General features: G+C 34.3%; 1 protein-coding gene across 4 annotated transcripts; it reads left to right on the top strand.

The window, feature by feature from the left end:
• Nucleotides 1-443: 443 nt before the first annotated feature.
• LOC120332902 (CD109 antigen-like) lies at nt 444-25,431 on the top strand. Of its 4 annotated transcripts, none has more exons than XM_039400244.2 (39): nt 445-538; nt 967-1,042; nt 1,687-1,841; nt 2,004-2,032; nt 2,494-2,671; nt 2,980-3,194; nt 3,598-3,725; nt 4,885-4,987; nt 5,084-5,225; nt 5,667-5,761; nt 5,986-6,068; nt 6,784-6,928; nt 7,415-7,594; nt 10,489-10,698; nt 11,033-11,182; nt 11,617-11,739; nt 11,919-11,973; nt 12,507-12,618; nt 14,149-14,266; nt 14,665-14,778; nt 15,325-15,543; nt 15,988-16,132; nt 16,429-16,624; nt 17,132-17,357; nt 17,526-17,603; nt 18,401-18,566; nt 19,041-19,261; nt 20,265-20,423; nt 20,566-20,744; nt 20,948-21,113; nt 21,650-21,755; nt 22,073-22,162; nt 22,343-22,387; nt 22,994-23,038; nt 23,182-23,310; nt 23,565-23,769; nt 24,101-24,206; nt 24,630-24,709; nt 24,978-25,431. In XM_039400244.2, exons 2-39 carry the CDS (start codon nt 975-977, stop codon nt 25,126-25,128), a joined length of 5,115 nt encoding a protein of 1,704 aa, XP_039256178.2. In that variant the 5' UTR covers nt 445-538; nt 967-974; the 3' UTR covers nt 25,129-25,431. The 4 variants fall into 4 exon arrangements, with proteins under 4 accessions (XP_039256179.2, XP_039256178.2, XP_039256177.2 ...); XM_039400243.2 differs by having other exon boundaries at nt 446-538; nt 24,101-24,274; XM_039400245.2 differs by lacking the exons at nt 24,630-24,709; nt 24,978-25,431 and having other exon boundaries at nt 444-538; nt 23,565-23,789; nt 24,101-24,264.
• The last annotated feature ends 2,354 nt before the right edge of the window (nt 25,432-27,785 follow it).

Below are 27,785 nucleotides of genomic sequence, written 5' to 3' on the forward strand. Positions count from 1 at the left end.
AAAATGCAATATATATATATCTGTTCAATAGTAAAATAGTTGCTAGCATTATAGTTAAATAAATGTATTCCATATTAGGCTATTCCAACATTTGCTTAATACTTCAATACAAATAATGGTATATAGTATTAGTTGGAAAGATTATATATATATGTATATTATATATACATTTGAGTATAACGGCTCTCAAAACCCATTCAAACATATTTAAACTGAAAATATGAATGAAATTTTTTTTATTTTTAAAACCATTGAAACACCTCTGTTTTCTGGGGCAGTAAAATACCCAAATAAAAGTTAGCCTCAATATTATGATCTGATATTAATCTGGGAATTGGCATTTTGCAAACAGGTTTAAAAAAATTCCAATTTAAAGGGGAAATTTTTTGTTTGCTCTGCTATACATGGTGGTTTTGTCTTAAATTTTTCAACCTTCGGGGCAAATGTGGCGTGGCTTATATATAAACGATGCGACGAAACAAGTTTTAAATCGTATTTTCGACTGGAATATTAGAGCGTATGATACGTTTCTAATCAGGTAAGTGTTTGCTTCTCATTATGAGTAATCCCAACTGAAAATGTTAAAATTAAAAAAAGACCTGTGACGCCGAATCTGATACCTATGAATATTGTGTTTTTAACGATTCAAAAATAAGGAAATGATCCCGAATTGAAAGTTACTAAATTTACAAATGTTTTCAAGAATGAAAGCAAATTGTGTAGTGCTTCAAATTTTGCTTCATCGTGTTTAATTTTGATCAAGATCGTGAAACATTTTCTAAAATGCTTTTTTTTCTTGATTGGCGCAAGGCTACTTCGATTCCATTAGAATATATTGCTAGAATATGCTCCAATTTTTCAAATTTTCAGCATCTTAGTTTCGGCTTTCAAGTTAATTTTTTTTTGCTTTTTTTTAATATTTTCGAAGATAGTAAATTTAATAAATAATTAATCAACTATTTTTAGTTACAGAAATGCTGAAACTTGTAGCGACTGTTATTGCCTATTTGCTCTTTGCGGGCGATATCGCTGCGGGTCAAAAGTGAGTATTGTCTTGTTTTGTGTCAGATTTGTTATTTTGACATGTTTTGGTTTAGTTGAGTTATGAAGTTCTCAATGTCACGTAATCGGAATTGTGGAGGTTAAAAATTTACTTGGGAACCACACGCCCAAAATGCAAATTATAGCAGTAAAAGTAAATCAGCATGATATGTACAAAAATAGATTTATAGTACAAGAACTGTGGTAGTAGTTGAGGTAAAATCAAAAATGTGATTTTAATCTGATATTGATGATGAAAAATGATCCCGATGTAGCAACACGCGACAGAGTTGAATCGAATTATTTGAACTATTTTAAAAAAATATCAAACATGGCTTGTTGTCATCGCCAATAGTCGTTTGTAGCTCCACTATCAGTCTCCTCTATTTGTTTCAAGTTGGTGTCTCGCGATCTTGTTTTAAAAAATAAAAGTTAAAATTATATCTTATGTCCAAATTTTATCAAGAGCGGCTTTACGTCATTGCAAGTATTTCGTAAATAGCCTTTATTACCAACACATACTTCGGATATATATTATTTTGTCAAACTACGAAGCAACGGGTACCGCAATATTAATCAGTATAATATATCTATGTTCTATCAAACTTTCCGAAGCTATTAATGTAATGAATAACTTTATTTTAGCACATACGCTGTGTACATACCCAAATATGTTCGACGTGGAATCCCATTTAAGATTGGTGTAAAAATAATACAAAGTGAAAATCCCGTCATTGTTGAAGCAACTCTCAAATCGAAGGATTTCAATGAAACGTCAGTTGCAACAACTATTGGAAGCGGTGAGTGGAATCAAAATATTTCTATCTAGTTTATAATTGCGTATATACCAGTGGTCTGCCCTTTCAATAACAGTATTTGCGATAACTAACCAACTAGGAAACATATATTTTATAACCCTCCAATGAGGAATATATAATTATTCATTTCTCTTTCTTTTGCAGGCGAAACTCAAACGATCATCATCAAAGAGGTATTTTTTTTTTATATAACCACATTTATTTTGACACGCGTTAATCTATAATTGTAATACAAAATCTTGACTGCGCCATTTTGTAAATTTGTACAACTTTTTTCTCGTGTGTTGATTATTTTAGTACACAAAAAGCGCGACAGAGAAGAACAATTTTTATCGCAAATTTAAATTTAAAAGACGCAAATTAAAAAAAAAGACAAGCATAAATTCATCTTATAAGAATGTCTTGCAAAATGTTGCTAACAAACTTCTCACGAAATGAACTAGTCTATGAATACTTGTCAATTCATACATTGTTTAATTAAATCACAATTTTTGGAGAATGATAAGGACAAGGTGAGAGTAATGCGATTTAAACAATAATTATGATTTATTTGATACTATTACCTAACCAATTTTAAGTTTATTTTAAAGGTATATGTTTGAAAAAAATTAATACCAACTTATTATTCAATCAGGTTCCTTTAGAATACAAGGATGATCATTATTTTCAAATCGAAGTCGTCGGTACAGACAGTGTTACGGGTGTAGAATTATTTTTCAACAAAACCGAAGAATATAAACTTAGATTGCAGGACAAAGCTTTTTCTATTTTTATTCAAACTGATAAAGCAATCTATCAGCCTGGCCAGACAAGTAAGTAAAATGATGGTGTATGTTTACCTGACCAGGAAAATATAATGTTTTGCAAGAAAAGCTTTCAAGTACATACATAAAAATATAAGTGGATAATGTGAAAACTTAAAAGCTTCGTTTAAGTGATTATATAAAATACAAAAGCGTGCTAATTATCTTCTCCACGTACTTTGATTATAGTAAAAAATAATCAGCATAATGAATCAAATATACCCATTGCATTAAATTCATGTTCTTCCTGAGAAACAAGTACTGTATATACAAATGAATATTTTTGCATTTCGCGAGTTTTATTTTCTATGTTTCAGTCAAATTTCGTGCAGTGGTAACGACACCCGATCTCAAACCACTAAAGAATGCTGACGGCAAATTACCCGTGGTGAAATATAGTTTGAACGATCCAAGTGGCAACACCGTACTTCTTAATAGCAGTGCTAGTCTGGTCAATGGAGTTGTTGGTTCGCAATTTACACTTGGTCGACACGCCAGTCTCGGATCTTGGCGAGTTAAATATACAGTTTATGTAAATATTCTCTTATAAATATTTTGTCTTTTTATTTTTATCACAAATTATACCGATATTACGAATAAAACAAGAGAGAGAAAAAAATCTGGTTGAATTTAAATTTTTTTCACACGATTCTATCACGTATGTAGTACAAAAGCATTTGTGTGAATTTGCATTGACTTATAAGCGATGATATTGCGTTTGGACGTGAATCATAATAAATGTGCAATTCCCATCGCCTTTGAAATATATTCCACACCTATGAATATTAATTAACACCTATCCAAACTTTTTTCTTTTATCATAGCCATAGATCGTAATAACATTGCTTCAAATTCAGCCATTATTCTAGAGATTTTTTTGCAAAAATATAGTACAAATTTAATGAAACTCTGAACAACGTTTACGGTGTTTTTAGGAACACGTTGAATCGATGGATGTTACAGTTGAAGAATACAAACTACCCAAAGTCAGAATACAAATCAAAACAGATCAAAAATATTTGCACCCGAAATCAACGGAGCTAACTGGGGAAATCAGAGCTCTGTAAGTTTCGAGTAATTTTATGTTATAGTCTATGTTTGCTATCATCTATTGACGAAACATTACAGAAAAACGAATTTAATTACTAGAACTTTGGACTAGATTCCAATGAAGTAAATTAACGATTTTGTTAGCAGAATACTTCTAAACCCTCATGTTTTAACTTTGTAGATCATGTATAAAGTTACCGCATTTACTCTGGATAATTAAATCCATTTACCATACGTCTTTTTAAAACAATGATTGACGTCAATTGTTTAGCCAAACAATATAATATTCAATAGATAATAGAATAATTAGAATAATATTCACAGATATTGTAGTACTTTTTTCCACTTATATAGTTTTCTAATACAAGCTTCCAGCGCTGTAGTTTATGATTGGTCCGTACTGGTCTCGGTGACTGTATTCTTATTATCAAACAAATTTAAAGTTACATTTATCGTCAGTGTTTGCATTAATCTACAGCTCAAAAAACTTTCTTGTTGCTTAATTCTACGTGTGATACTTTAGTTTAGAGTAATTATTAGTTGTAATGGGACAGTTGCAAGCATCGATGTTCAGAAATGTAGTGAAAACTAGTTAGATAGGAGTTGGACTGTCTTTTCTCAACTGTTAATTGGACACGACGTAAACTATGAATAGTTTAGAAAAAAATGTTTTTGTTGCTGGGGTCATTGTTGTTATGAATGATATAAAATTAATTTCTTCATCAAATAATGGACCGGTTGATTTTCAGTAAAAATTCAGTACCTAAATATGGAAGAAGTCACTAGGAAGCTGTTTTTAATTATTTATAATGTTCTTATTTATTTTTGAGTCTCATAAAACCCGATGTTTTACCACAATTGATGCTTTTTTTAGTCCATTCGACGCGAATGATTTTTATGAAATATGGCAACCCTTTTTTACCATCACGCTCGACCGCCTCCCTAATGCTCTCCGGTCGGTCTTTTCCGCAAACTCAGTGCTCTCCTGTGACGTTGTTCCTCCTTCGACTTCATATAATTCAACTTTGCTCTCTTGTTTTATCGTTAGTTACTGACATGTGTGAAACCAATATTTTAAATATTATTAGCGATACCAAACTGCCTGCTTCCTTATAAGGCTCTTGGCGCGTAAGTCGCATCTTAATTAAAGGTGTCTATCTTATTTATTCCAGGTTTACATTCGGACAGCCAGTCAAAGGAAGCGGAAGAATAGAATTCACTGTTGAAAATTACTACGGCAGGAATTCCCAACAAACCATCGTACAAAAATTCTCCGTAAGGTTATAAAATAAACTATAACACAATAAATCTACATGCCTTTCCATATTTCAACAGGTGGGTCAGATGCAAGTAATAAACTTTTTTGTTAAGGAATTCAACGGGACAGCATTTTTCTCCATCAGGACGTTGGACATCAAGAACGTTCTAGGATGGAACCAAAAAGACATGTATACAGAACCTTTAAAAATTACAGCTTATGTCAAAGATAAAAACACAGGAGAAGAATATAAAAGTGAGAAAACCATTTTTGCATGATGTTTTATTCAATATTTTCACATAAATCCACAGAAAAAGTTTCAAGAGGCCATAAGAAAATTATTGATCATTAGCGACCATTTTCGTTCTCTTGTCCCCTTCAATGTTGAAGGAGTTCAGATAAATGCTTGTTTGATCAAATGATAAATTATGAATTTACTTATCCACTATAACTAATGCATCAACTAACTCGCCAAATTTGGCCTCGGAATATCTCTGTAACAAGTATTTTTTCTAATTATGAAACTTATTGGGAGAACTTCGTACAGTGAGTGGGTTTAAATTAGGCTTATTATACTTATATGAATAATTTTAAGAAGATGAACAAATAATCAAAAATGTTCTTCAATCTAGTCACTACCTCAAACTTTAGAAATTACTCCAAAATATTTTTTTCGAATTTCCCTTTTTTGCACAGAGACAACGTCTGTCGCCCTCAAGACACAACGGTTGATGTTTGAAGCTGTTGCAACACCTCATATTATCAAACCTGGATTTCCTTATACAGCATATGTGAGTCTGGGCGGAACTCCACATTATAGTTTTAATTGAAATGATAAACTAACTGATCACGCGTTTACTTCTGATTTGTTTCATCGTTTTGACGGTTTATCAGGTTCGATACAGAATTTGTGTGTAGATGGGTGCAATAGACTGTGCCGTAGCTTTTAATAAATTGATATATATATATAGCGATATAGATATGGATTATTATATTGTTTTGAAAAATATTTTAGATCATGGTGTCAGAAATGGATGGAACACTTCTTTCTGAAGAAGAACGAAATAATTTTCCAATATACATTGATATTGAATATTCGTGAGTTTTTACATATTTAAACCTAAAAAAGCCCCTTTTCCCCTTTTCATTTGTATTAAACATCAGAAGATATTCGACGTGGCTCTAGACATTTGACAGCCGAGTTTGATACATGATTCATTTTTGAGAAGTAGGTCTCTGTTTGACAGCCAAATACTTTTTTATGGAAACCTAGGATTCAAAGTATAATCAGCGTTCAATGATCATTATAGATATATATATAGCTTGGCGAAATGCAATTGTCATTTCTTTTTAATCTAGTTCATTTAGTGATCCAAACATCGTAAAATACTGACAAGCTAATTTTTATTCCACAAATCCTATTTAGTTCGCAGCCTAAACTTTTATTAATGGTTTAATAGTTTGGATTTATGCCGAATAATATTTCTCAAATTTTTCTTTTCACTCCTTTAGTCATTTTACTTTTCATTTACATATAATTAGAAACATATAATGTATGAGACAGCAACTCATTTTTACTTAATATTATTTTTTTGCGATGTGACTAAGATAGATTTTTAAGATAAATGGAGCATTCTGGAACAATCAAAAAACCTGTAAAAAGTTTGAAACATAGGAAATATCATGTGCCCGCTCACCAGCACATACACAAAAAATCACAAACCTTGTTAAACATATTCACAAATCGTCAGTAATTCTAGTCGAATTAATTCAGTTTTTTGCAACGTTCAAAATTACACCTTTACCTGTTAAGATACGAGTGGATCCTGGATGACGATAAACTTGGCAATCGAAAGAAAGAAAAAAAAATCTCAGTTCCTGTCGAGGTTGATGAGAATGGTATTGCCAAATTGGATATAATAGCGGATACAAGTGATTTTATTCGAGCAGACTTCAAAGTAAGACTTACTTATAACCATAGCAGCGAGTTGAACAGACCATTTTGGCTCTGCGATTTGAATGTCTCCGGTTAAGTTCTCATGTAGAGTATAGTGAATTTGGTAGAACACGGTAAACCAGAAAGTTTTTGGTACTCCCTAAATATTTGGTTCAATCAAAGATCGGTTTTTTGAATAACCGCCACACTAAAAATTCCAAAGCCCTTTTTATAAAACAGAGAGCCAAATTACTAACAATCATATGACGCAGTACACCATTACCAGATACCCATACCAGTTTAACAATTAGTTTATTTAAGAAAAATCTACGATGTTTAATCAAATTATATCTTAATTAATGGATCCTCATATAGATAAAATATTATACAATATAAAAGGCTATTTGAACTCTTATTGCTACAAGATACTCCGTTATGTCGAAGCAATCAAAATATAAACAAATTACTCATAAAACAAATTACCAACAGTACATTTTTTTCACTTCAGGTGGAGGTTCCTTCAAGTTTCGACGAAAACCAGTTTTGGTTGACTTGGGTTACAAATGCTTTTTTATCACCTTCGAACAGTTTTATAGAAATATCTACCGACGATCTTGCATTGGAAATAGGAAAAAAAGCAAATCTCACTATTCATACAACAGATATTTCCGAAAACTATTGGTTTATGGTGGGTAAATATTTAAATACGTATTAGTTAGGTAAGTTAGTTATGTACCTATTATTCCTTAAATAAGCTTATTGAGATACGTGAATACCCTGACTATTAAGATTGCGTTCAATCCTAAGATAACGGCTCGTTGGATTTGTGGCGACCACAAAACTATAAAATAGACCAGGGCTTCCCAAACTAGGGGCCGCGAAACGAATTTTAGGGGCCGCAAAGAGAGCACCAATTTTACACAAAGTACCATATCTATTGTACTTTTCCAGACTCTTGATTCGAAAAACAAATATTAAAAATAATGTGAAACAATTTCACGATTCGTAATGAACACATCATCATTCTGTGTAAATAAGACAGTGTCTTCAATTTTATTTCGAAAATAACACTAGGGCTTATTTTGGGAATATGTAGAGAATAACGAGATTTTTTATTATGCCAAATATGAATACGGATTTTCATTACTTATAAATAGCACGTCTTCATTTAAAATAACTGCTACATATAGAATATTAACCAATTATAAGAGTAGAAATTTCTTGCTATCGACTAGGACTCAGTGGTTCTCGAACTTCATTATATTGTGACGCCTTCCAAAAATATGCTCAAGTTACGACTACTCGTGAAAATACGTATTGATACCTTTCAATAAGAGACTTTTTTTGCAATGAGTTTCATATGAAGGAACAAAAAAACATAACGATAGTCAGTGAAATCATACTTAATGGGCCTTGGTAGAAAAGTCTGCTTTATATAAAAACGAAATCGCAAAGGGGATAGGAGTCCGCAACGCTTTTTGAACCAAGAAAAATAATCTTTATCTACAGAAAACCAAATTTTCAGAATTAAACTTTTTTATTGTAACACCATCACAGGTAAGGTCGATATAATCTCCCCCTTTTTCTGTAAAAGTAGAAGATATGGGTTGTTTGAAAGGTTCACGATTCACGAAATTTTGCGACGTCCTAGCAAAATTGAAACGACGCACTTCCACGGGATTAGGTCAAAAAAATTTGCGCTATTGACTAAGTCTTTTTTAAAGGGGAGCGCTTATATTAAAATAATCTATAAAATTTAGGCATGGTTTTATTTTCGGGGAAACACAGTAGAATCCCCGCGCTTATATAACAATGCATATTTTGATCGAAAGACCCGATTTGCGTGTGCTTTCATAACAATGCCAATGCCTAAAAGGCTTTAATAATTGTTAAGCTAGTTTGCTAAGTGCGCCTCAAAATTTATAACATATTTTATTTATTCTAAATGTTTTCTTGCTTATCATTGTTGCAAATGTTGTGTACACGAATAAAATTCATTTTACTGTTCTGTGATGTGTACGCTCTGATACGTCGGGTATCCTACATGCTTCAATTTCGTAGGCTGCAGTTTATTCATTTGCTGAACATGAATGATTTTTTTTTAGCATCTTAGAGAAAAACCAGGCAGAGATAAGAAGTACATATTAACGATGACGAAATTGTGTTTTATCAGGCAGCATATTTTTCGTGTAGGTGCGCCCTGAGTTTTTTCCATGATAATTTGGCGTCACACAAACCGCTGTCTTATGCTAAGTTTGATCAATAAGAGTGAATAATTCCAGATAAGTACCATGCCGTCGGTGGCCAGCAACGACTAACATACGGTAGCCAGACATCGTAATTCATCATTTAGGCCTGCATAAACAAACATTGAGCCAAGGCTGGACTTGCTATGCAGCAAAAGCATTCGCACCCATTACACTGAATAATTAAGTAACGTTAATCTGAATAAAAGTGTGCTTGTTTTTGTAATTGAGTAGGCCTATTAAAAGTTGAGATATAGCTGTGTCAATAAAACATCAAAATGCATATTTCGAGCTGTTTAGCATTATTAGCGCGAACAAGGGCCGCGGAAAATTTTAATATATTAAAAGGGGCCGCGAGCTAAAAATTTTGGGAAGCCCTGAAATAGACTATATATAGATTAGTGTTGTTCTAACTGTTTTCGTCGCGAGCAACTTGATACGGCCAAATATTTCGCGACACTCCGTAGCTAAAATAAAGTAATAGAACAAGTACTAAGCATAAATAGAACAATTACTGCTCTACTGCACTTTTCATCAAAACCAGTCACTACTAATTGCTTAGATTTAACTTCCCCTGAACCTCAGTACCGGTAGCCTATATTTCGTTGGCACTTTCTTCAAACATAAAATCTTAGAGCCAGAAGCGACGTTGTGACGTAACAATAGTTATCTAACGCATGATGACTCGTCTACGTTTGGTTTTGTTCTGCCTGGCGGAGGCGTACTTAGTTCTCTAAATAAAATTTACTTAGTTCACTGAACACTTTAACGATAATATCGGTCGGAGACCGAAGACTTATCGATCGAAACTGCGGTTTGGATTCATGACTCTATAGTGACACCGCGTGTCTCATCACTAATTAATTAATTACTCGCTAATTATACAACATAATGCATCCAAAATCAATAGGCTTCTAGTCCGAGATATGATGAATGCACATGCAAAATGGAGCAGATTCAACCTCGCTTTCGTGAGATATCATGTGCGTCTAACAGACAGACAAATACCTATCAACATACTTACCGATCAAGATCGATATGTAATTATGTCTTGAAACACTAATGCGATCCCACTGAGCCCTTTCGTGACCCATCGGGGGATTTGGGCCCCTCAGTTTGTAGAGCCAAGTGATATGTACAATTGAGTTAATTTTTGTGCGATGCCTAATTACGTTTACGTGATGAATGAGAACGTTTTCTACTCCTACGTCCGTGAGAAGGTTTAGCGAATCTGTTAACTTGTTTTGTTTGGTATACTGGGAGCTTCGGTATTTTGACATGTTATTAGACGTTGACGTCACCCCACTGCCTTTTTAATTCATTTTATTGTTTACAGATTATTGCCAAAGGAAACATCGTAAAACAAGAATTGTATTCACCCCTCAATCATGTTAAGGAATCAAACTTTTCAAGCTTTGAATATAGTTTTGATGTCACAACGGAAATGACTCCCAATGTTCTTATCATGGTATCATTCGTGCGTGAAGACAGTGAAATTGTTGCAGACAGTGTTAAAATCCCAGTACGGGCAGTTTTAGCCAATAAGGTAACATTGTTACTAGTATCAGATGCATATATTATCGGCACGTCAGTGAACATAACGATTTATTATGCATTTTATGCTGGCACTCTTCTTCTTCTTCTTGTTCTGTGTCACAGCAAAAAACGCTTCTCTCTTTGATGACTAGACCAATCTCTTTAAAATTTTCAGAGGTTGAAGATTTAATTTTTTGCTAGATAGCTATTGTTGTTGTTGTGTGTCCATATATTTGAGCATAGCTCTCTTGTTTATTTTTGTAAAGTTATTTTTGAATGATGAGTTTATTTAATATTGCTCCAAGCACGTTAGAAATAATAAGTTGACACATATTCACTTTCAGGTGACCTTAACTACAAATACTGATCAAACAGACATAAGATTACCAGTCAATATTACGATTAATGCAGAACCAGGTTCCTTCTTTGGTTTGAGAGCTATCGATCAGAGTGTTCTGCTGTTGAAATCAGGAAACGATATTACTCAGAGCAAGGTGGGAATGGACAATTTTTTACCTGATAAGAGTGTAAACCAATGCTGCGTCCATATGCCACTTTTCAGAGATATTCCCTGAAAGGCAAGACCTCGTCTTATTGATTGAACCTGGCTACGCCATCCTTGCTGATAATTTTGACATTTGAGATTGTAATCTTAGCATTTCATAAAGATTTACTCAAAAACTTTTTTATTCTTATTCTTCTAGTAATGGCCACCATAGTGACCATCTTCATTGACACATTTCCCTTCTTCGACGATTCTATTTTACGATTTACCTAATTTCACGTCTGTTTCGAATGATTGTCAAGAGAAAATAAACACGTCTAACATTCGAATCTGAAAAACAATACAAAAATTATATAGACAAGTAGTAAATATTTTATAAAAGAAATACCTAAATATTGAAATATTTTGTTATTTTTTATATAGATTTTCAGTGACTTGGACAAATATGGAAGAAATGAACATACAACTACCGGTTGGAACACACCATGGGCGAACAAATGGTGGTCTTACCCTATTCATGGAAATAACGTAGCTGAAGTTTTTGAGGTAGCTGAATAAGTTTTATTCTAAATCACAGATTATTGCAAGTGTAAGTTTCATGGTACTCGTGTACGTTACTCCAACGGAGTTAGTTTATTATTAATTGTCGAGTTCCGACATCGACACATTCCAATATTGCAGTATATATAATCTTTCAATTCCTGTTGTAACTTTTTATTTTGTAGAATGCCCTACTGATAGTTTTGACGGATGCTCTAGTATACCAAACAGTGAGACTGGGTAAGACTAGATGTAAAACTGAAACACTACCATAACCCACTTATCACGCATGTCAAAAGTGCACAATGAACAATATTTGCATTGTGACACTGACAATCGGAAACAATTACAAGAGGATTCTGATTACTATGCAGAGGCGTGGCCAAGGGGTGGTTAGTTGTTTCGATCTAACTTGGCAAATATAAAATTTGGAACCACGCCCTTTGAAAATTTCTGGCTACGGCTCTGTTACTATGGCCTATTTGTTAGTAATGATATTAAACTTTTACAATGATATACTCAAACACACTTGCGTACACGCAGCACATATCTTTGTAAAATCTCAAACAAGATGAAAAAGACAGATAATAAATAACATGCTAAAAGAGATCCGAGTTCAATATTGAAAAGTTATTTCCACTTATAATGTTGTAAATATTTTCTTTCCATAATAGGAAGCGAAAAATATTTAATGAAATTTTATTCCATTTTCTGTAAATACAACAGCAAAATATTATATATAATTAACAATGTTTTCTTTAATTTAATTAAAGATCCATGCCGACCCATTAATAGTAGTTATCTTGGAGATGACCGTCTTGGCACCCCAGCAGTACCGAGAAAAGACTTTCCAGAAACTTGGATTTGGACTGATGGGTACATTGGGTGAGACAACTATTTATTATTTAGCACAATGTTTTTCAAACGGGGTGCTGCGGCACACCGGTGTGCCGTAAAATATTTTCAGGGGTGCCGCGGGGAATTCTCCAATTTGTATGTCTATGCGGTGTAGTGCCCGGCAGAGTAATCATGTAGTACTTTTAGTTATCAGAAGGTGGCAATTTGCCTTGTGCTTGCAGACGAGAAAAATGATCAGTCTTTTCATAGTAGAATTGCCATTATTGTCGACTTATTAAATCATAATTTGAACTCAAAATAGAATTCACGGATTCCACGCAATGACTTTGCAGGGTTTTTATTCACTATTTAATACGAAAATAAAACCACAATAGAAAAGTAAAATCATGAAGGTCAATAGTGTCTTCATGAATATCCGCATTCTGGCGTCAGAAATGATAATATTTTTAGCTTAAAACTGAGAAAGTTGATTCACAAACGGTGACAGGAAAGATCAAAGCCGACCCAAAAGATAAAAATCGGAATAAAATCCCGAATTTTTTGAAATTATTCGATTCGATGAAAATATTTTCTCACCCTTGCGATCTGTAATCACGCCAGTAATCTGGCGAAACGCGTGGTAGTTCAAACACTGATGCAATGAAACTTAATAAAACTTCATAAATTTAGGAAATTGCACTACTTCATGAAAGCGTGGTGGAATTGACGATTATTTCATATCTTGAACACAAAAACGGTTATATTTTTAGGATAGTTCCTAAGCGGTCAGAAAGTCGAATAAGCGTTTTGACATAGTAAATGCCATAATCTTTGCCATCAAATTATGGTCGGGCACGACATTCACAACGTGTTAATTTAAAATTGTTCATAACAACTTTAGCATATTTAGTGTTTTTAGCGATAATACTTAATTGTTGTAGTGAAATACAGTTTGTTTGCCTCTTTCCTTTCTCTCGCAAGTGCCGACAATAACACTATTGAATGATTTTGGCAATGGGAAAAACCTATTGAATTGTAACAAAAATGATTTAGGTTGTGAAAAAGTCAGAATACATGTGATAATAATAAGGCCCGTAACGTGGAACGGGGGAGGGCGTGCAAAACCAGAGGGCGTAATCGGCGGTGCGTTTGAAGACCACGTATTACCCGTGCGGCCGCGAAACTTTTACAATAATGTGAGATGTTTCGAATACGTGAGAAAACAGTTGAAATGTCGGTAACTATTAACCATTTGTTCGCGTCCGACTATCGCACTCTTTATGAGTAAAAAATGTTTAAGTTTTGTGATAGGTGTGCCGCGAATATTTAAAGAGCTAAATAGTGTGCCGCGATATAAAAAAAGGTTGGGAACCACTGATAGCAAACTTTAACTGGAAAATACCTTTGAATCTTCCTAAGAACTTTCTATTTCGTATTGCTTGCCTGCCGATATTTTTAGCAAACTTGGTGTTCTCGAGTGCCGATACCGATATCTGTGTGTCCATATATTTGAACATTGCCCTTTTGTTTTCATAATGTTTGTACTTAACTCAACATAATATTTCTCCATGAATTTAGTAAGGACGGTTCCACCACATTAACCTACAAAACACCGGACACAATAACATCCTGGGAACTTAGTAGTTTTGCTATTTCTGATACAAAAGGACTTGGAGTCACTAGGAAAAATTCCGAGGTGAGAACGATGCTAGCTAGATGCTGAATAATTTAGAAAGTTTTGTTGCATTGAATTAAAAACTCGAACAAAGCTCGATATCAACGAAGATAAAAGTTGGTGGCTAAGAACTGACTGAAGAACTTTCGATCGATAAGTCTTCGGTCTCTGATTGATATTCTCGTTTTTATTTTGACGCTTAAGGAACAGAGAGTTTCTGCACTAATTAAGTTCACAATCAATCAATCTAATGAAATGTTTTATGAAACTCTTGTGGCATGCAACAAGCATTCAACCCCCGTGTCAAATTTAAATTGTTTCCCCATTCACAAATTCCATATTTCTTCTTCATGTATGTTATAACTTATAACCACAGGAAAAAATTGTAACATATTTAGTATTATTATTTTGCTTCTTAGATCAGAGTATTTCGAAACTTCTTTATCTCCCTCAATCTCCCGCCAACTATGATCAGAGGAGAAACACTCAACATGAGGACGACGATCTTCAACTACTTTGATAAAGATATTGAGGCGAGTGAATTGGTTGTACTTGAATAAAATATAATTAAACGAGAGCAAAATAGCGCGCATTTTACAATATGCCATAATATATCATGGAACCTAAGTCTTCGACGCAACTAGTGACAATAATTGCGTCATCAAGAATGAATTTAAGTCCGTTGGTCACCAAAACCTCTTCGAATAAAGGAAATTTAACTATTAAGCAATTTTTTATAAATGTTTCGTCTGACTAATGCACTACAGAAAATTATTCCTCCATTAATTTTATCTAGTACATTGGTCAGACGGAACGTTACAGAAATATACCTGAGATAATGCCCAGAAAAACTATTGAATCCTTTAGAATAGCGATCCTCACTTCTGCTAGTCATCCTTGCATTTTATACATAGTGATCCACCAGCACAATAGAAGAAGGATAAGTAGTTTTTCCCATAGACACCCAATCACAAGTTAATATAACTTCATTACAATATTGTTACATCGTCATCCTCGATCTTGAAAGCACATTTTATATTGAGTCTGTTATATACTAATTTCGCTTAAAAATGTAACAGGTTACCGTTACATTGGAAGAGAACGAATGGTACGATCTTATCATTATTGGAGATGATAAAATTGCAGCAGGTCCAATTCGAAATATTAAAATACCTGAGAAGGATTCAGCAACAGTCGTGTTCCCGATAACGTTTAAAAAAGCTGGAAATGCAAAAATACTTGTGAAAGCGCTGACATCTCAAGCTGGAGATGCAGTGGAAAGAACAATGGTTGTCAAGGTGAGACTATAACTTTGTTACTAATTACTTGCTGATAATCGATTTTAATCGGCAAGTATGTTGATAGGTATTTGTCTGTCTATTTGTCTGTTAGATGCACGCCATATCTCACGGAAGCGAGATTGAATCTCCTCCAGATTTTGCATGTGCATTCATCATATGTCGGACCAGAAGCCTATTGATTTTATTGAATTATGTCGTATAATGAGCGAGTTATTAATTAATTAGTGATCCCCTAACCTTCGATCGATAAGTCTCCGGTCTCTGACCGATATTCTCGTTTGACAGTTAATACCTCACCTAATTATATGTTTCAGTGTACGTTGGTGTTAATCTCGAACATGACGTCATTCAAATCATTTCACCCGGCGTAGTAAATACATGATAAATTCATATATTAGGAATAGCGCTACAGAAAGCATTAGAATTGTATTTTACTTTTAGCCCGAAGGAATTCAAAAGATTGAATCTCATAGTAGCATAATTGACAAAGCAAAAAATGATAGTAAAGCCGAATCAGTAATTTTCCCTGTTACTATTCCTGAATATGCTGTCATGGATTCTGCTCATGTAAAGTTCTCGGTATCAGGTAAAAAAGTTAATCAATAATCCATGAATATAAGGGGTTTTGTCAAGTTCGTGTATTTTTGGGGGTCATTGACCTGTTATTATTGTAACTTAAATATGAATAAATATCGAATTATTGTTGAACACGAAAGAAAATAAAATTGAGAAATTTAAATGTAGAAACTAGACTAGCCATTGTATGTAGTATATAATTGGTGTTTCAATCTCAATCTCAATAAATAAACACAACGATAACAGTTTAATAACCTAACAAAAAAAGCATACTGTACCGTTATGTTATTTAAAGTTTGTTTTTAGGCAACATACTGGGTAATGCTCTCAGTAACCTTGGAAATCTTCTAACAATGCCGAGTGGATGTGGCGAACAAACTATGGTCAGTTTCGCACCGGATGTTTACATCAGTCTTTATCTGGATAAAACAGGACAATTAGAGGGAGAAACTAAACAAAAATCAGAGAACCACATAAGAGGAGGTTTTATAAATGAGTTGAGGTACTTTCATCAAAAGTGTTACAAAATCCTGTGCATTTTTGCATTATAAATTGGATCAAAGCTACGCAATGTGCAAGTTCAATTTCTAACAAAAATATGGCATTACATGCTTCCGCCACATGTTTATAAACTTACTTATAATCGTCGCCACAATCCCACAACATGAGCTTTTTTAGCTGATGGTATAGGAATATCACATAGAAATCTATGCATATATGATAGTCAAAATAATCCAAATATTATCTTTGTGTTTCGACTTCGAAAGAACTGAGCATATTGCAGCTTACCAACAAAAGTTATGGCACAGAAATTTTTTCAACATCTTTTCGGTGGAGTTTATATTGTTTACTTTAATCTGTCTGACTGCGTTTACAGTGCCATCGTTTATCAGTATTTGAAAATTTCTTATGGCTTCTTACGTCTTGGCATAAATTCCAGTTTTATATTGACGGGTAACATTCTGGTCAAATCCGCGTACGTGATAACTGTATCTTTCCTGACTTCTAGATATCAACGATATGACGGATCATTTAGTGCATTTGGAAAGAGAGATAAGTTCGGTAGTACCTGGTTGACGGCATTTGTCGTAAAATGTTTCATAGCAGCAAAAGAGCTCAACAGTGATTATATTGAGAAATGGCCGCTTGAAAATGCAATTTCATTTCTTCTCAATCAACAAAATGATAACGGAACTTTTAACGAACTGGGGAAATTATTAAACACAAACATGCAGGTTATATACTTATTTATATATATATTTATGGTAATCTCGAAGCAATGATTATATTGAATAACTATAATTGTTATGATCAAATAGATTAGTGAAACTAAACCACCGTTCGAATAAAATTTATTGAAAATGTGACTTTTTGATAATTTTCGAAAAAAACTTTTGTTTCAGGGTGGAGTCAACAGCAAAGACACTTTGTCAGCCTACATATTAATATCTCTGCTAGAAAAAAATTACACAACTGACAAGGTAGTATATTGATACTTTAATGGGTAAACTTTAAAACCACAATGCCGTGCCTTATAGGAATATATTGTTGGACACAGAGTGAACCTATGAATCGTCTTGTTATTATGTTGATGTAGTAAAACTATCGCCTTTCTCCTCAACTACCGGACCAATCTCTTTCGCAGTAGTTGAAGCTTGTTGTTGTCGCTAGAAGAGTATTACTTTTATTTATTTCAAAAATATCTGGGGGCTCTATGGAATTTGTTTTTGTCTTCGAAGTTTCGTGGGATGACGTCATAAAAAAAATATGCATGCCGTGGTTCCGTGATCTCCTGAAGTATGCGCACCAAGATGGCGCACAACCTGTACTCAGGAGTACCAAAGATTTTATACTACTCCGATTTGGCATTTGTGTCCATATATTTGAGCATTGTTCTCTTGTTTAATTGTAAGAATTCTGGTGGATAGAATTTCAAATCTATGGTTTATATTCACAGCATAGCGTACCTCCAACAACTGGTATATCAATCCACAGTAACAGGAGTTTCGAAATGCCTAACAATCCACCTATTTTCGCGATTATCTAAATAAAAGTCTTTTTAATAACATCCCATATTGCACCACATACATTAGCAATTTGAAAAAGGGGTATATATGCTTTGGCACGTCACATTGCATTGTATTTTATGGAAGTATCACTTGAGTTCTGATTTATATCTTGGCTAAAGTCTTGGGATCTTTCTCTAGTATAGTTTAGTTGATATTTGAAATTAAAATCATATACTTTCGCAATATTTGTCTTTATCAATTCAATTCAGTATATAGAAAAAACAATAGAAAAGGCTCGCAAATATTTGGAATCCCGAATCAATTCTGTCAAAGATCTCTACTCTCTTACGATAATGACGTATGCACTCGCTTTGACTGGGAGTGATAAAGCAACAGATATGTTACAAAGTATAGATAAGATGTCTACTGTGAAAGGTAAGGATCAAATTATAGTTAGACTATCGCATCATGCTCTGAAGTGATGTAGGATACGTTGTGAATATGTTATTAAAAGTATTTTGCTAAATAAGGCTTCACGCTAGCATGGTAACTAAAACGGAAAAATGGTAAACTATGTGATCTGCGTACGGTACATATGGCTCAAATTAAAATCTAATAACCGATGATAATCTGTCAGTTTACTTCTTGTAAGACAAGGCGCAATGCTTAAATATATACCACAGTACCAGCAGCAAACGCCAGGAGTTCTCAAACTTTTGGTGTTATATAGTTATTTTGGTTGAAATATGGAGAACGAACCATAAGGAAGGCAATTTTTCGAAACAAAAAATTCAACGAAAACAAGACAAAACAACATCTTTTCAGAAGATCAATTCTTATGGCCATTTCTGCGGAACCATTTTTCTCCTAAATAACACTATAAGCTACCTTGTAACTTCTAATCTGCAGAAAACACAAAATTTTGGGAGAAATCTGTTGTTGGAGTATCAAAGTGTGAGGCTAGAAAAGAACGCTGTCCATTCAGCAATGACAAACCAAGTGCATCCTCTATTGAAATGACCGCTTATATCCTGTTGACGTACGTAAAAATGGGTAGAAAAGACGTAATGCCGATTGTCAGATGGTTAGTGGAACAACGTGGAGCATTCGGCGGATACCAATCAACGCAGGTGATCATTTTTGCAACTCGATATATACATCAAAAAATTCTAAAAATTAATCAATATCAATAATCAATACGTAGAATTCTAGGGTATTTTGGCAGGATAAAATGTAAGCGCCAATTCGCATTTGTTGCAGTGGCGTAGCATCCACCCCCGCGGTCGCGGGGGAGCCACAGCGCAGAGGGGCCCCGAGCGGTTAAAATTTAAAAATTTAAGCCGCAAAACCAAAAGCTGCATTGCAAAACCAGTAATGCACATCTTATAATGTTAATGTTAGTTCTGCTCTAATCGTTTTGTTACTTCACAATGCCGGGGTCGTCGATTTTCGGCGTCGTGTAGTTTGATCGCGACGAAGACTGTCAGAATGATGTCGAAAGCAAAACCTCTCAGTGGCGCACAGAAACGAAGAAAAAGTCCAAAAGAGGTAGAACGTATGAAAAAAATTAAAGTAACCAAGATAAACGAAATATTTAAACCAAAATTGAAACAAGTAGACTTGGGAATACCGAACGTAACTGAGGAGGAATTAGGCCTAGCGCCGGTGGTATCGGTAGAAAACCAGATACGCGTTGAATCTCTAAAAGTGATGGCGCCGGCGCGAATGAATTTTCTTCCAAAACTTACACGACAATTATCACAGGTAAGCTACTGATTTTTGGAGCAAATTCAAAAAAATTGATATGACGAAGATGGTGGATGAGTTTGCTAACGCGAAAGCGCAAATTTTAAGATAACATAGCCTTTTTATAGCGACATGTTATGCTTTTTGACGAAATAAAAAACAACAACGTTGTTTTAGCTTATGTCCGAGAGTTTTTAGGGTCATTTCCACGAAATATTTTGCCGAGGGGGGGGGGGGGGGGGGGCACGAGAGTCTTGCTACGCTACTGATTCGTTGTACAGTGTTGCGAAATAATTGTAATTTCATTTATTTACATCGTATTTTGGAGTTTAAATTCTTATGTTGACAATGTCTCAACACGTTGAAGTAGTACCTTGTCTTGTTTAGGATACCGTTATGGCGATACAGGCCCTAGCAACTGTTGCTGCGTTATTTTCTGAACGAGATATGAATCTTCAGGTGACCGTGAAACACAGTGAAAACAAAGATTTCATGGAAACATTCCAACTGGAGAAGAACAATCAAATAGTGCTTCAATCGACCGAAGTAATTTTTTCAAAGATAACATTGTTTTTCTATAAATGGACAAATAGCATGACACCGTTTACTATACTTCCATAGTTTTTGTCCTATCATCACTGCTCTGTCTTCTTTTTATCGCAAATACTTACAAATTCAAAATTTTCAGTTGCCAGCTATATCTGGAGATGTATTAGTGTCTGCTACTGGACATGGTTTCGCCGACGTTCAACTTACAGTTTGGTATAATCTACCTGTCGGCCCGAAAACAGATGATCCTTTCATTGTTGAAGTCCAAATGAAAGAAAAATATGGAGGCGAGATGATGTCGTTAGTTGCATGCTCGAGGTGAATACCAAAATTTTTTTTTTTTTAAATATTGTTTATTTTTACACGTCTCTTAAATATTAGGGCATTTTTTATATAAATATAAACAGTTTCATGAACTATCCATTAATCATACGAAAAAATCCCATAACGGTAATAAGTAATTGTTAATTGGTCATTATTATTGATTACGATGGTCGATGAACAAAACTCTTATATTTCAGAATCAACGACAAACGCAGAGACGTAGTGAACCGCACTGGAATGTTTGTGATAACAGGAAAACTTCCCAGTGGATACACTGCCAACGAAAAAGAAGCGACGACACAAAATGAAGATACCAAGATTGTTGAACTCGTAGACAATGAAATTACCGGATATTTTGATGAGGTTAGTGCAAATTTTGCTCTGTTTCAATACAGCGTTATCATCTACAAAAAATTCAAAACTTAAAAGGGGAGTTATAAGCGCTGCTCTGGTAGCGTATAAACTTTGATTATTCCCAGAGCTGTGGAGTATTAGCGGTATTATTGCCGGAAATCGTCAAACAACTACTTTTGATGGGAACAAAACCGATCCCAAGTGATGCAAGACAAGAATCTTGCTACACGCTATCACAAATTTATTTTTGTGATGTTTCACTACCAAGGTCAGATTTCCTCAGATATCAATTGCAGTTATTAACAGGACCGTGTCAAACTTTTTTATGCTGTCCAGGGCGAATTTTTGATAATATTTCCCCTTATACCTAACTTCATAACAAATTCGGGGATAAACAAATTATAGATGTTGTTGTACATGAGAATTTGTATTATTGCGCTAAACCATGCAATGACCAGACGAGCACATTGGTGGGAAAGGGCCAAAGCCATTGCTGACTCACTATCACCACAATCAGTGGATTGCATATTCTAATTGTTCTACAGCTTCCAAAAGGGAAAACAATGTGTATGAACTTGAGATTGACACGTTTTGCAGAAGTATCCGGAATTAAACCTCAGTTATTTCAAGCATATGATTACTACGAACCAGGTTTGTAGAATGTGATAATTGTATAATACAGACAAAAATATTATTCCCTAATATCTTCATATTACAGTTTATACTGTCAATCGTTGAAGAGAATTGTGAATTCGATATTTGCGCTCCTCGTTACTCGTTCAAATTCCACGGAGTCTAGAGCCGAAATATTGAACTTTCCGAAGACTCCTCCCAAAGTCAAGAGTTTCACAACAATATGAAAATTTAAATTTAATTTCTGTTGTAAAGTGTATTGTGGCATTTTGATGTGGTAATATGAAGTTTTGCCATGTCGATATTCAAATTTAGACTTTTCTCTTAATATTTAGCCAAAACAACATCATTGCTGTATTCTCTACCAGAAACAGACGAAGGGCGGATATGTGCCTCTTGTGGATCAGATTGTGTTGGATGCCCACGTTAGTATAATTTAAATTAAACTATCAATTGCAATTAAATAAATCATTTTGAATTCATGGTGAGAAAGAAAGCACGTTGGGATGTTATAGTATAGCTTATAATTTTTGTTTAATTTGTCCTTCAAGTGAAACTATACATTCATTTTAGATGTATGTTCTGAAGTTTTTATTGTTTTTCAGCAAAACAAATTACACTGGATTACTGCAAGTATCCTTGTCTCAAAAGTAGGTGACATTTGAGTATTTGAAATCTGAAAGCATTAACTTTCATTTTTTTTTATCAAGTATTCGTTTGCAGAAACTTTTCCAATTATTTTCCAGTTTATAAACGGCGACGTTTTTCAGAAACATAATTTTACAGAAATGACACAACTCACTCAGCATAAAACTGCTTAACTTGAGATAAATATTAACTGAACTAAAGGAATGTCATACCCGAATTACACAATCACACGATTGAAAATTTTAAATTGTATTTGCATGCTACTAATATTTTCGACATATTTGAAATAATTGTAATACTCATTTATGCCAACATTCAAACTGTACTAAAGCTGAAATGAGAGTTGCTTGCATCACTTGCTAATGATCTATTTAAAACCGAAACGGAGTTTTCATGCATAGTGAAATGGAATGAAGAATTTTGAAACAAGCACAGAAAGGAATGTATCAAAAACCCACCGCTGTCAAACGAACCATTTCTATTTACGCAATTTAATTCTCAATACCAATCGAAATCGAATTTCCTAAAGTACATTTGGTCTTTAAAATATTGAACTTGAATAAATGAGTAAATAAGTTAAGTAAACAAATACTACTATTTGGTTTCAGAAATACAAGCAATTGATAATGGATATTGTGACTTCCCTTGTCCAGGTAAGCTTATTTTCTTCTACATGTATTATTAATAATAACTAGTTTAAATGTAGCAGTATTATATATCTTTTGTTATTATGGAAAAATATACTGATATCACTCCAGTATTTCATTTGAAAACATCATTTTTGTCATATTTTTAGATTATACTGACGGTCTTTACTTCGATCCTGGATCGCATATTTACAAACTGATGCAAAAATATTCCAAACATACCAAATGCAGTGTTCCCAATGGTGCAGGAAACTCAGAACTATATATGGGCCCACCAGGTAAAATTTAATTGACTTTTAGATGCCATTACGTCATGAGGAAAACATATAAAAAAACAACTTTGTTTTACATTGCACAGTATACCATGATTAAGTTCAAATTGTAGCTCATTTTCTAACTTTGATGACCCATAAGCGGGAAAGAGAATATTATATATTTACTTAATATCTGAATTTGGTGACAAGACGTTTTCAACACAATATATATGAAAAATGTACACTAAAACGTTACAACATTATCATTATTTTTACAGCCACACTGCTCGATGGTAAAAGCGAATACATTGAATGTTCCTCTTCCAGATATTTGAAGCAAATGCTTTCAAGCAAAAAAGGATTTACAATATCGTTATTGGTGTATCTTAGGGAAAATCCACCATACGCAAAACGCTTTACTTTCTTCACAATCGGAACAAAAAAATCCAGAAAACCTTTTGTGGTGTTTGAAAAACCTCAATGGTTAGTACACGCACTACGAGGTATTTTTATTTTCTATAACTCATTTTCTTTAGAGTAATCCTTGATTTACACCACTTTTGAAAGTATCATGTGTGACGCTAAAAATTTAATTTTAGAGTCAGTGAAAATCTTCATAATACGCTATTTGAAAATTGGCTCTGGCTACAAAAATGTAACTTTTTTTTTTATTTCCAACCGCTGACTACAGATGACCAAATTTTTACTTTCTTGAATGTCCAAGCTAGCTACAAATCAACTAACCAACTTACATTGTCTTAATTGTGAATTTTATTCGACTTACTCACCTTGGAAAGTATTATCTTTTTTCTAGGTCTTCCTATTACTCATTTCGGGTAAACTTGAATGGATTCGAATATACCGTCGACGATATATATTCGTATGGCGAGATTAAACCTAATAAATGGACGATGCTAACAGTAAGATTGAGACAGGCAAAAGCTGAGGTCTTTTTAAACGACAAAAGAAAAGGAAAAAGTTCTAGAAAGTAAATTTGCTATAATGACTAGTTCTAAACTTCTAAAAAAGCGAAATATTCTTTTGGCGTTTATAGTCATTATCTTTAAACTACAAAACCGACATAGTTAATTTCAATGTCCTGACCGGATGTCTCTCGAAAAAAAAACATGAAAAAGGGGAAAGATGAAATATTGGAAGGGAATTATGTCATATGATTTTGTGGAACGGACTTAGTGTCGGCGTTTTTGTTCCCCGGACATGTCTATGTGTGTGGCAATATTGCAATAATGTGATAGTAAGTGAAAGAATCACTGCCTTGAATGATTCCTGAATAACTTTGTAAATATATAAATGATTCAAAATTCATTTTTTAAAAATTGTAGAAGACGAGCTACAAGAAAAATAACATCCGGTTTTACTCTCAAGATAGGACAACCTCTCATTGTGAAAGGCAAGCGACAAGGTAAGCTATTTTAAATTGAAAATGCATTTCTGATGTAAAAGTTATGTTGAGAAAATATGACGCATCGAGCGCGGTTTCCTGACACAAGAAACAAACACTACTCTACCAGATATCTCTTTTGTGATAAAGCGCTTTCGGATTCAGTCGTACTCATTTCAATTTTTAGTGTGATAGGAATCCACAAAAAATGAAGCATTTTTTCAAAAACTTATTGTGAAGCATGTGCTCGTTTCCATACTTTTGTGAAATGGATTGATTTGTACTTTAGGAAACCTCAAAGGACTGGTGTCTTCGCTTCATATTTGGTCTCGTTATTTGAACTACCAACAAATTTTGGATTTCTACTATTATGTCAATCCAATGATGTCAATTCACGATCCTCGACTGAGCAATTCTCGAGTACAAGAGCTTCTCCCTAATACGTTGCGTCAGTGTTTCATGGATTCAAATTATGAGTCATCTGATTTGAAGAAAAGAGCGGGAAGTTTAGCCACATCCTGCGACGATATGAGCGCAATATAATGTTCTAATTTTGTCGCATCTTTAAAACCTGTCAAATTAAATTTTACCAATAGTTATACTTGCTCATGAATCGTCAAATTTGTACCATTGGTCTTTACTAGGTCTTGGACATAAAACATAGACATCGATATTTTGATAATTAATTCTTGTTAAATATGATTTGTGTAATTGATGAATTGAATAAAATATGGTTGAATCAGTCTCTGTAGTTCAATAAGCGCGAAGAGTTAAAGGTTAACTAGCGACGAAATGTTGTTCATTGTGGAAAGTGTAAGCTATATTTATCCGAGAGCCTCAAATTTTCATTCACCAAGTTTCAAAACTAGATAGCGATCGGAGACCACCGACGTATCGATTTTGCGGTTTCGATTTCTTCGCTCTGACTCTACAGCGACAACGCGTGTCTCATCACTAATTAATTAATAACTTGCTAATTATACGACGTAATTCAATAGGCTTCTGGTCCGAGATATGATGAATGCACATGCAAAATTTGGAGCAGATTCAACCTCGCTTTTGTGAGATATCGCGTAACAAGCAGACAAATACCTATCAACATACCTACCGATAGAGGTCGATAAGTAAAAACGATTACATTGAATGTATATATAACATAGATATATGTTTGGCACCAACGTATTAAATTGAAATAACGGAGGTCGATAATAACGCTGGAACAATGAATATTTGCGATGCGGAGAGATGGCGTATGTAGGTCACAGCATATCTCGATTTACAATTCAAATTGTATGGAATTGGATTTTGCCTTTATCATGTAAGGTACTGCAACACATTGTGCTATGCAAAAGTGTTAGAAAAGTTCAGTAAGAACGATTAGCCATATTTAAATGTCACGAATGAAATTGATTAGCACAACACCACACCACGCATCAGTTTGTTAGAGATTGGTAAATAGCCTGGTAAAAAATTGCTAGTGCAGTACGATTCTGAGTTTTTCTGTCACTGACTCAACTGTTACATACCGATACTACTGATATTAATGTAATCGTGAATTTCAATTCCAACTCACTTACAATCCAAACTTAACTTTGAGAATTAAGGTGTAGAGGCAAAAACAACGTTTGAATACACTTGCTGTTAAGTTTAGCTTCTGTTTTAGCCATCCTCGACCCAGGTCAGAAAGAAGATAGTAGCCTATAAGCATACACTGCGTCCCGTTTCAATACTTCAGCCCTTTTCACTAATCAATCTCTGGCGTAGATTGTTATCTGCATCGAGGGGCAACATAAAAATGATAATTATCACCAAACTGGGAAATTGTTAACAAACACATTGACCAACGCAGATATCATTTCAATATAGAAACCGGTGTTTCGGTTTCGAGTAATGGTCAGTAATCAATTGGTCAAGGATATGGATCGATCTTCCGAGTCTGTGACGTCGCAATTTAACGAAAAACCCGTTTTCGACTATTGTGTAACTGTGCCCGTTCCTCAAAGTAAGTCGTACATTGTATCTTCTCTCTTTATGATGCCGAAAGTAGCCTTTGAACAATTTTTGAAAACACGTTTCCACGTTTTTTCTTTCGTTTGGCACAATATAGAAACGAATATTAAGCTTGCTCTCTTGCCAATAAAAGAGTTAACTACGAAACTTCTCCGTGATTGCAGTTATTAGTATGCAGTTGAGAGTTTCTAATATTAAGCGCTTAGTAAAGCGGAAATCTCACAAATCAGAAAATTGATTGAATGTTTCTTTGTTATATTTTATTTTATGCTGCATCTCCTTCGTTTGTTGTTCGTTTCTGTTGTTAAAAATTAACAGGTATCATAGTATGACTAAAATGTTTTGCGCCCCGCTTACTCAGTGGAGACTGATAAAATGGCGATAACAAATAGGTTCGTCACCCCTGATATATACTGTTCCTTTCTGTCTTAACTCTCCCCCTTCTTAACTCAGACAGTGACGATTTGCGATATAATAAGTTGGGTCTCTAAGTTAATGTACTATCGAGCACGGCAGGAGACGGCAACCTCCCCTGGGGGGTACAGCGCAAAGAGGCCCCAAGCGGTTAGAATTTAGAAATTTAAGCCGCCAAACTAAAAGCTGCATTGCAAAACCAGTAAAGCACATCTTATAATGTTGATGTTAGTACTGCTCAAATCGTTTTGTTATGTAACAATGCCAGGGAGTCGTCGATTTGTGGCGTCGTGTGGTTTGATCGTACCGGCACAATTGTGAAGACTGTCAGAATGATGTCGAAAGCAAAACCTTTCAGTGGCGCACAGAAACGCAAAAAAGGGCAGAAGAGGTAGAACGTATGAAAAAAATTAAAGTAACCAAGATAAACGAAATATTCAAACCAAATTTAAACAAGTAGCCTGGGAATACCGAACGTAACTGAGGAGGAATTAGGCCTAGCATCGGTGGTATCGGTAGAAAACTCCGGAAAACCAGATACGTGTTCAATCTCCAAACGTGATGGCGCCGGCGCGAATGAGTTTCTCTCAAAATTTACACGACAATTATCACAGGTAAGCTACTGATTTTCGAAACAAATTTAAAAGGTTGCATAATTTGGTTTTTGAAACTG

This window comes from Styela clava, chromosome 13 (assembly GCF_964204865.1).
Source record: "Styela clava chromosome 13, kaStyClav1.hap1.2, whole genome shotgun sequence".
Taxonomy (NCBI): domain Eukaryota; kingdom Metazoa; phylum Chordata; class Ascidiacea; order Stolidobranchia; family Styelidae; genus Styela; species Styela clava.

Coding starts and splice junctions, on each gene's coding strand:
- LOC120332902 (XM_039400243.2), top strand. CDS start 975: ATGCTGAAACTTGTAGCGACTGTTATTGCCTATTTGCTCTTTGCGGGC. Junction 22,163..22,342: donor AGATTGTGTTGGATGCCCAC/GTTAGTATAATT, acceptor ATTGTTTTTCAG/CAAAACAAATTACACTGGAT. Junction 23,039..23,181: donor TTGTGACTTCCCTTGTCCAG/GTAAGCTTATTT, acceptor TCATATTTTTAG/ATTATACTGACGGTCTTTAC.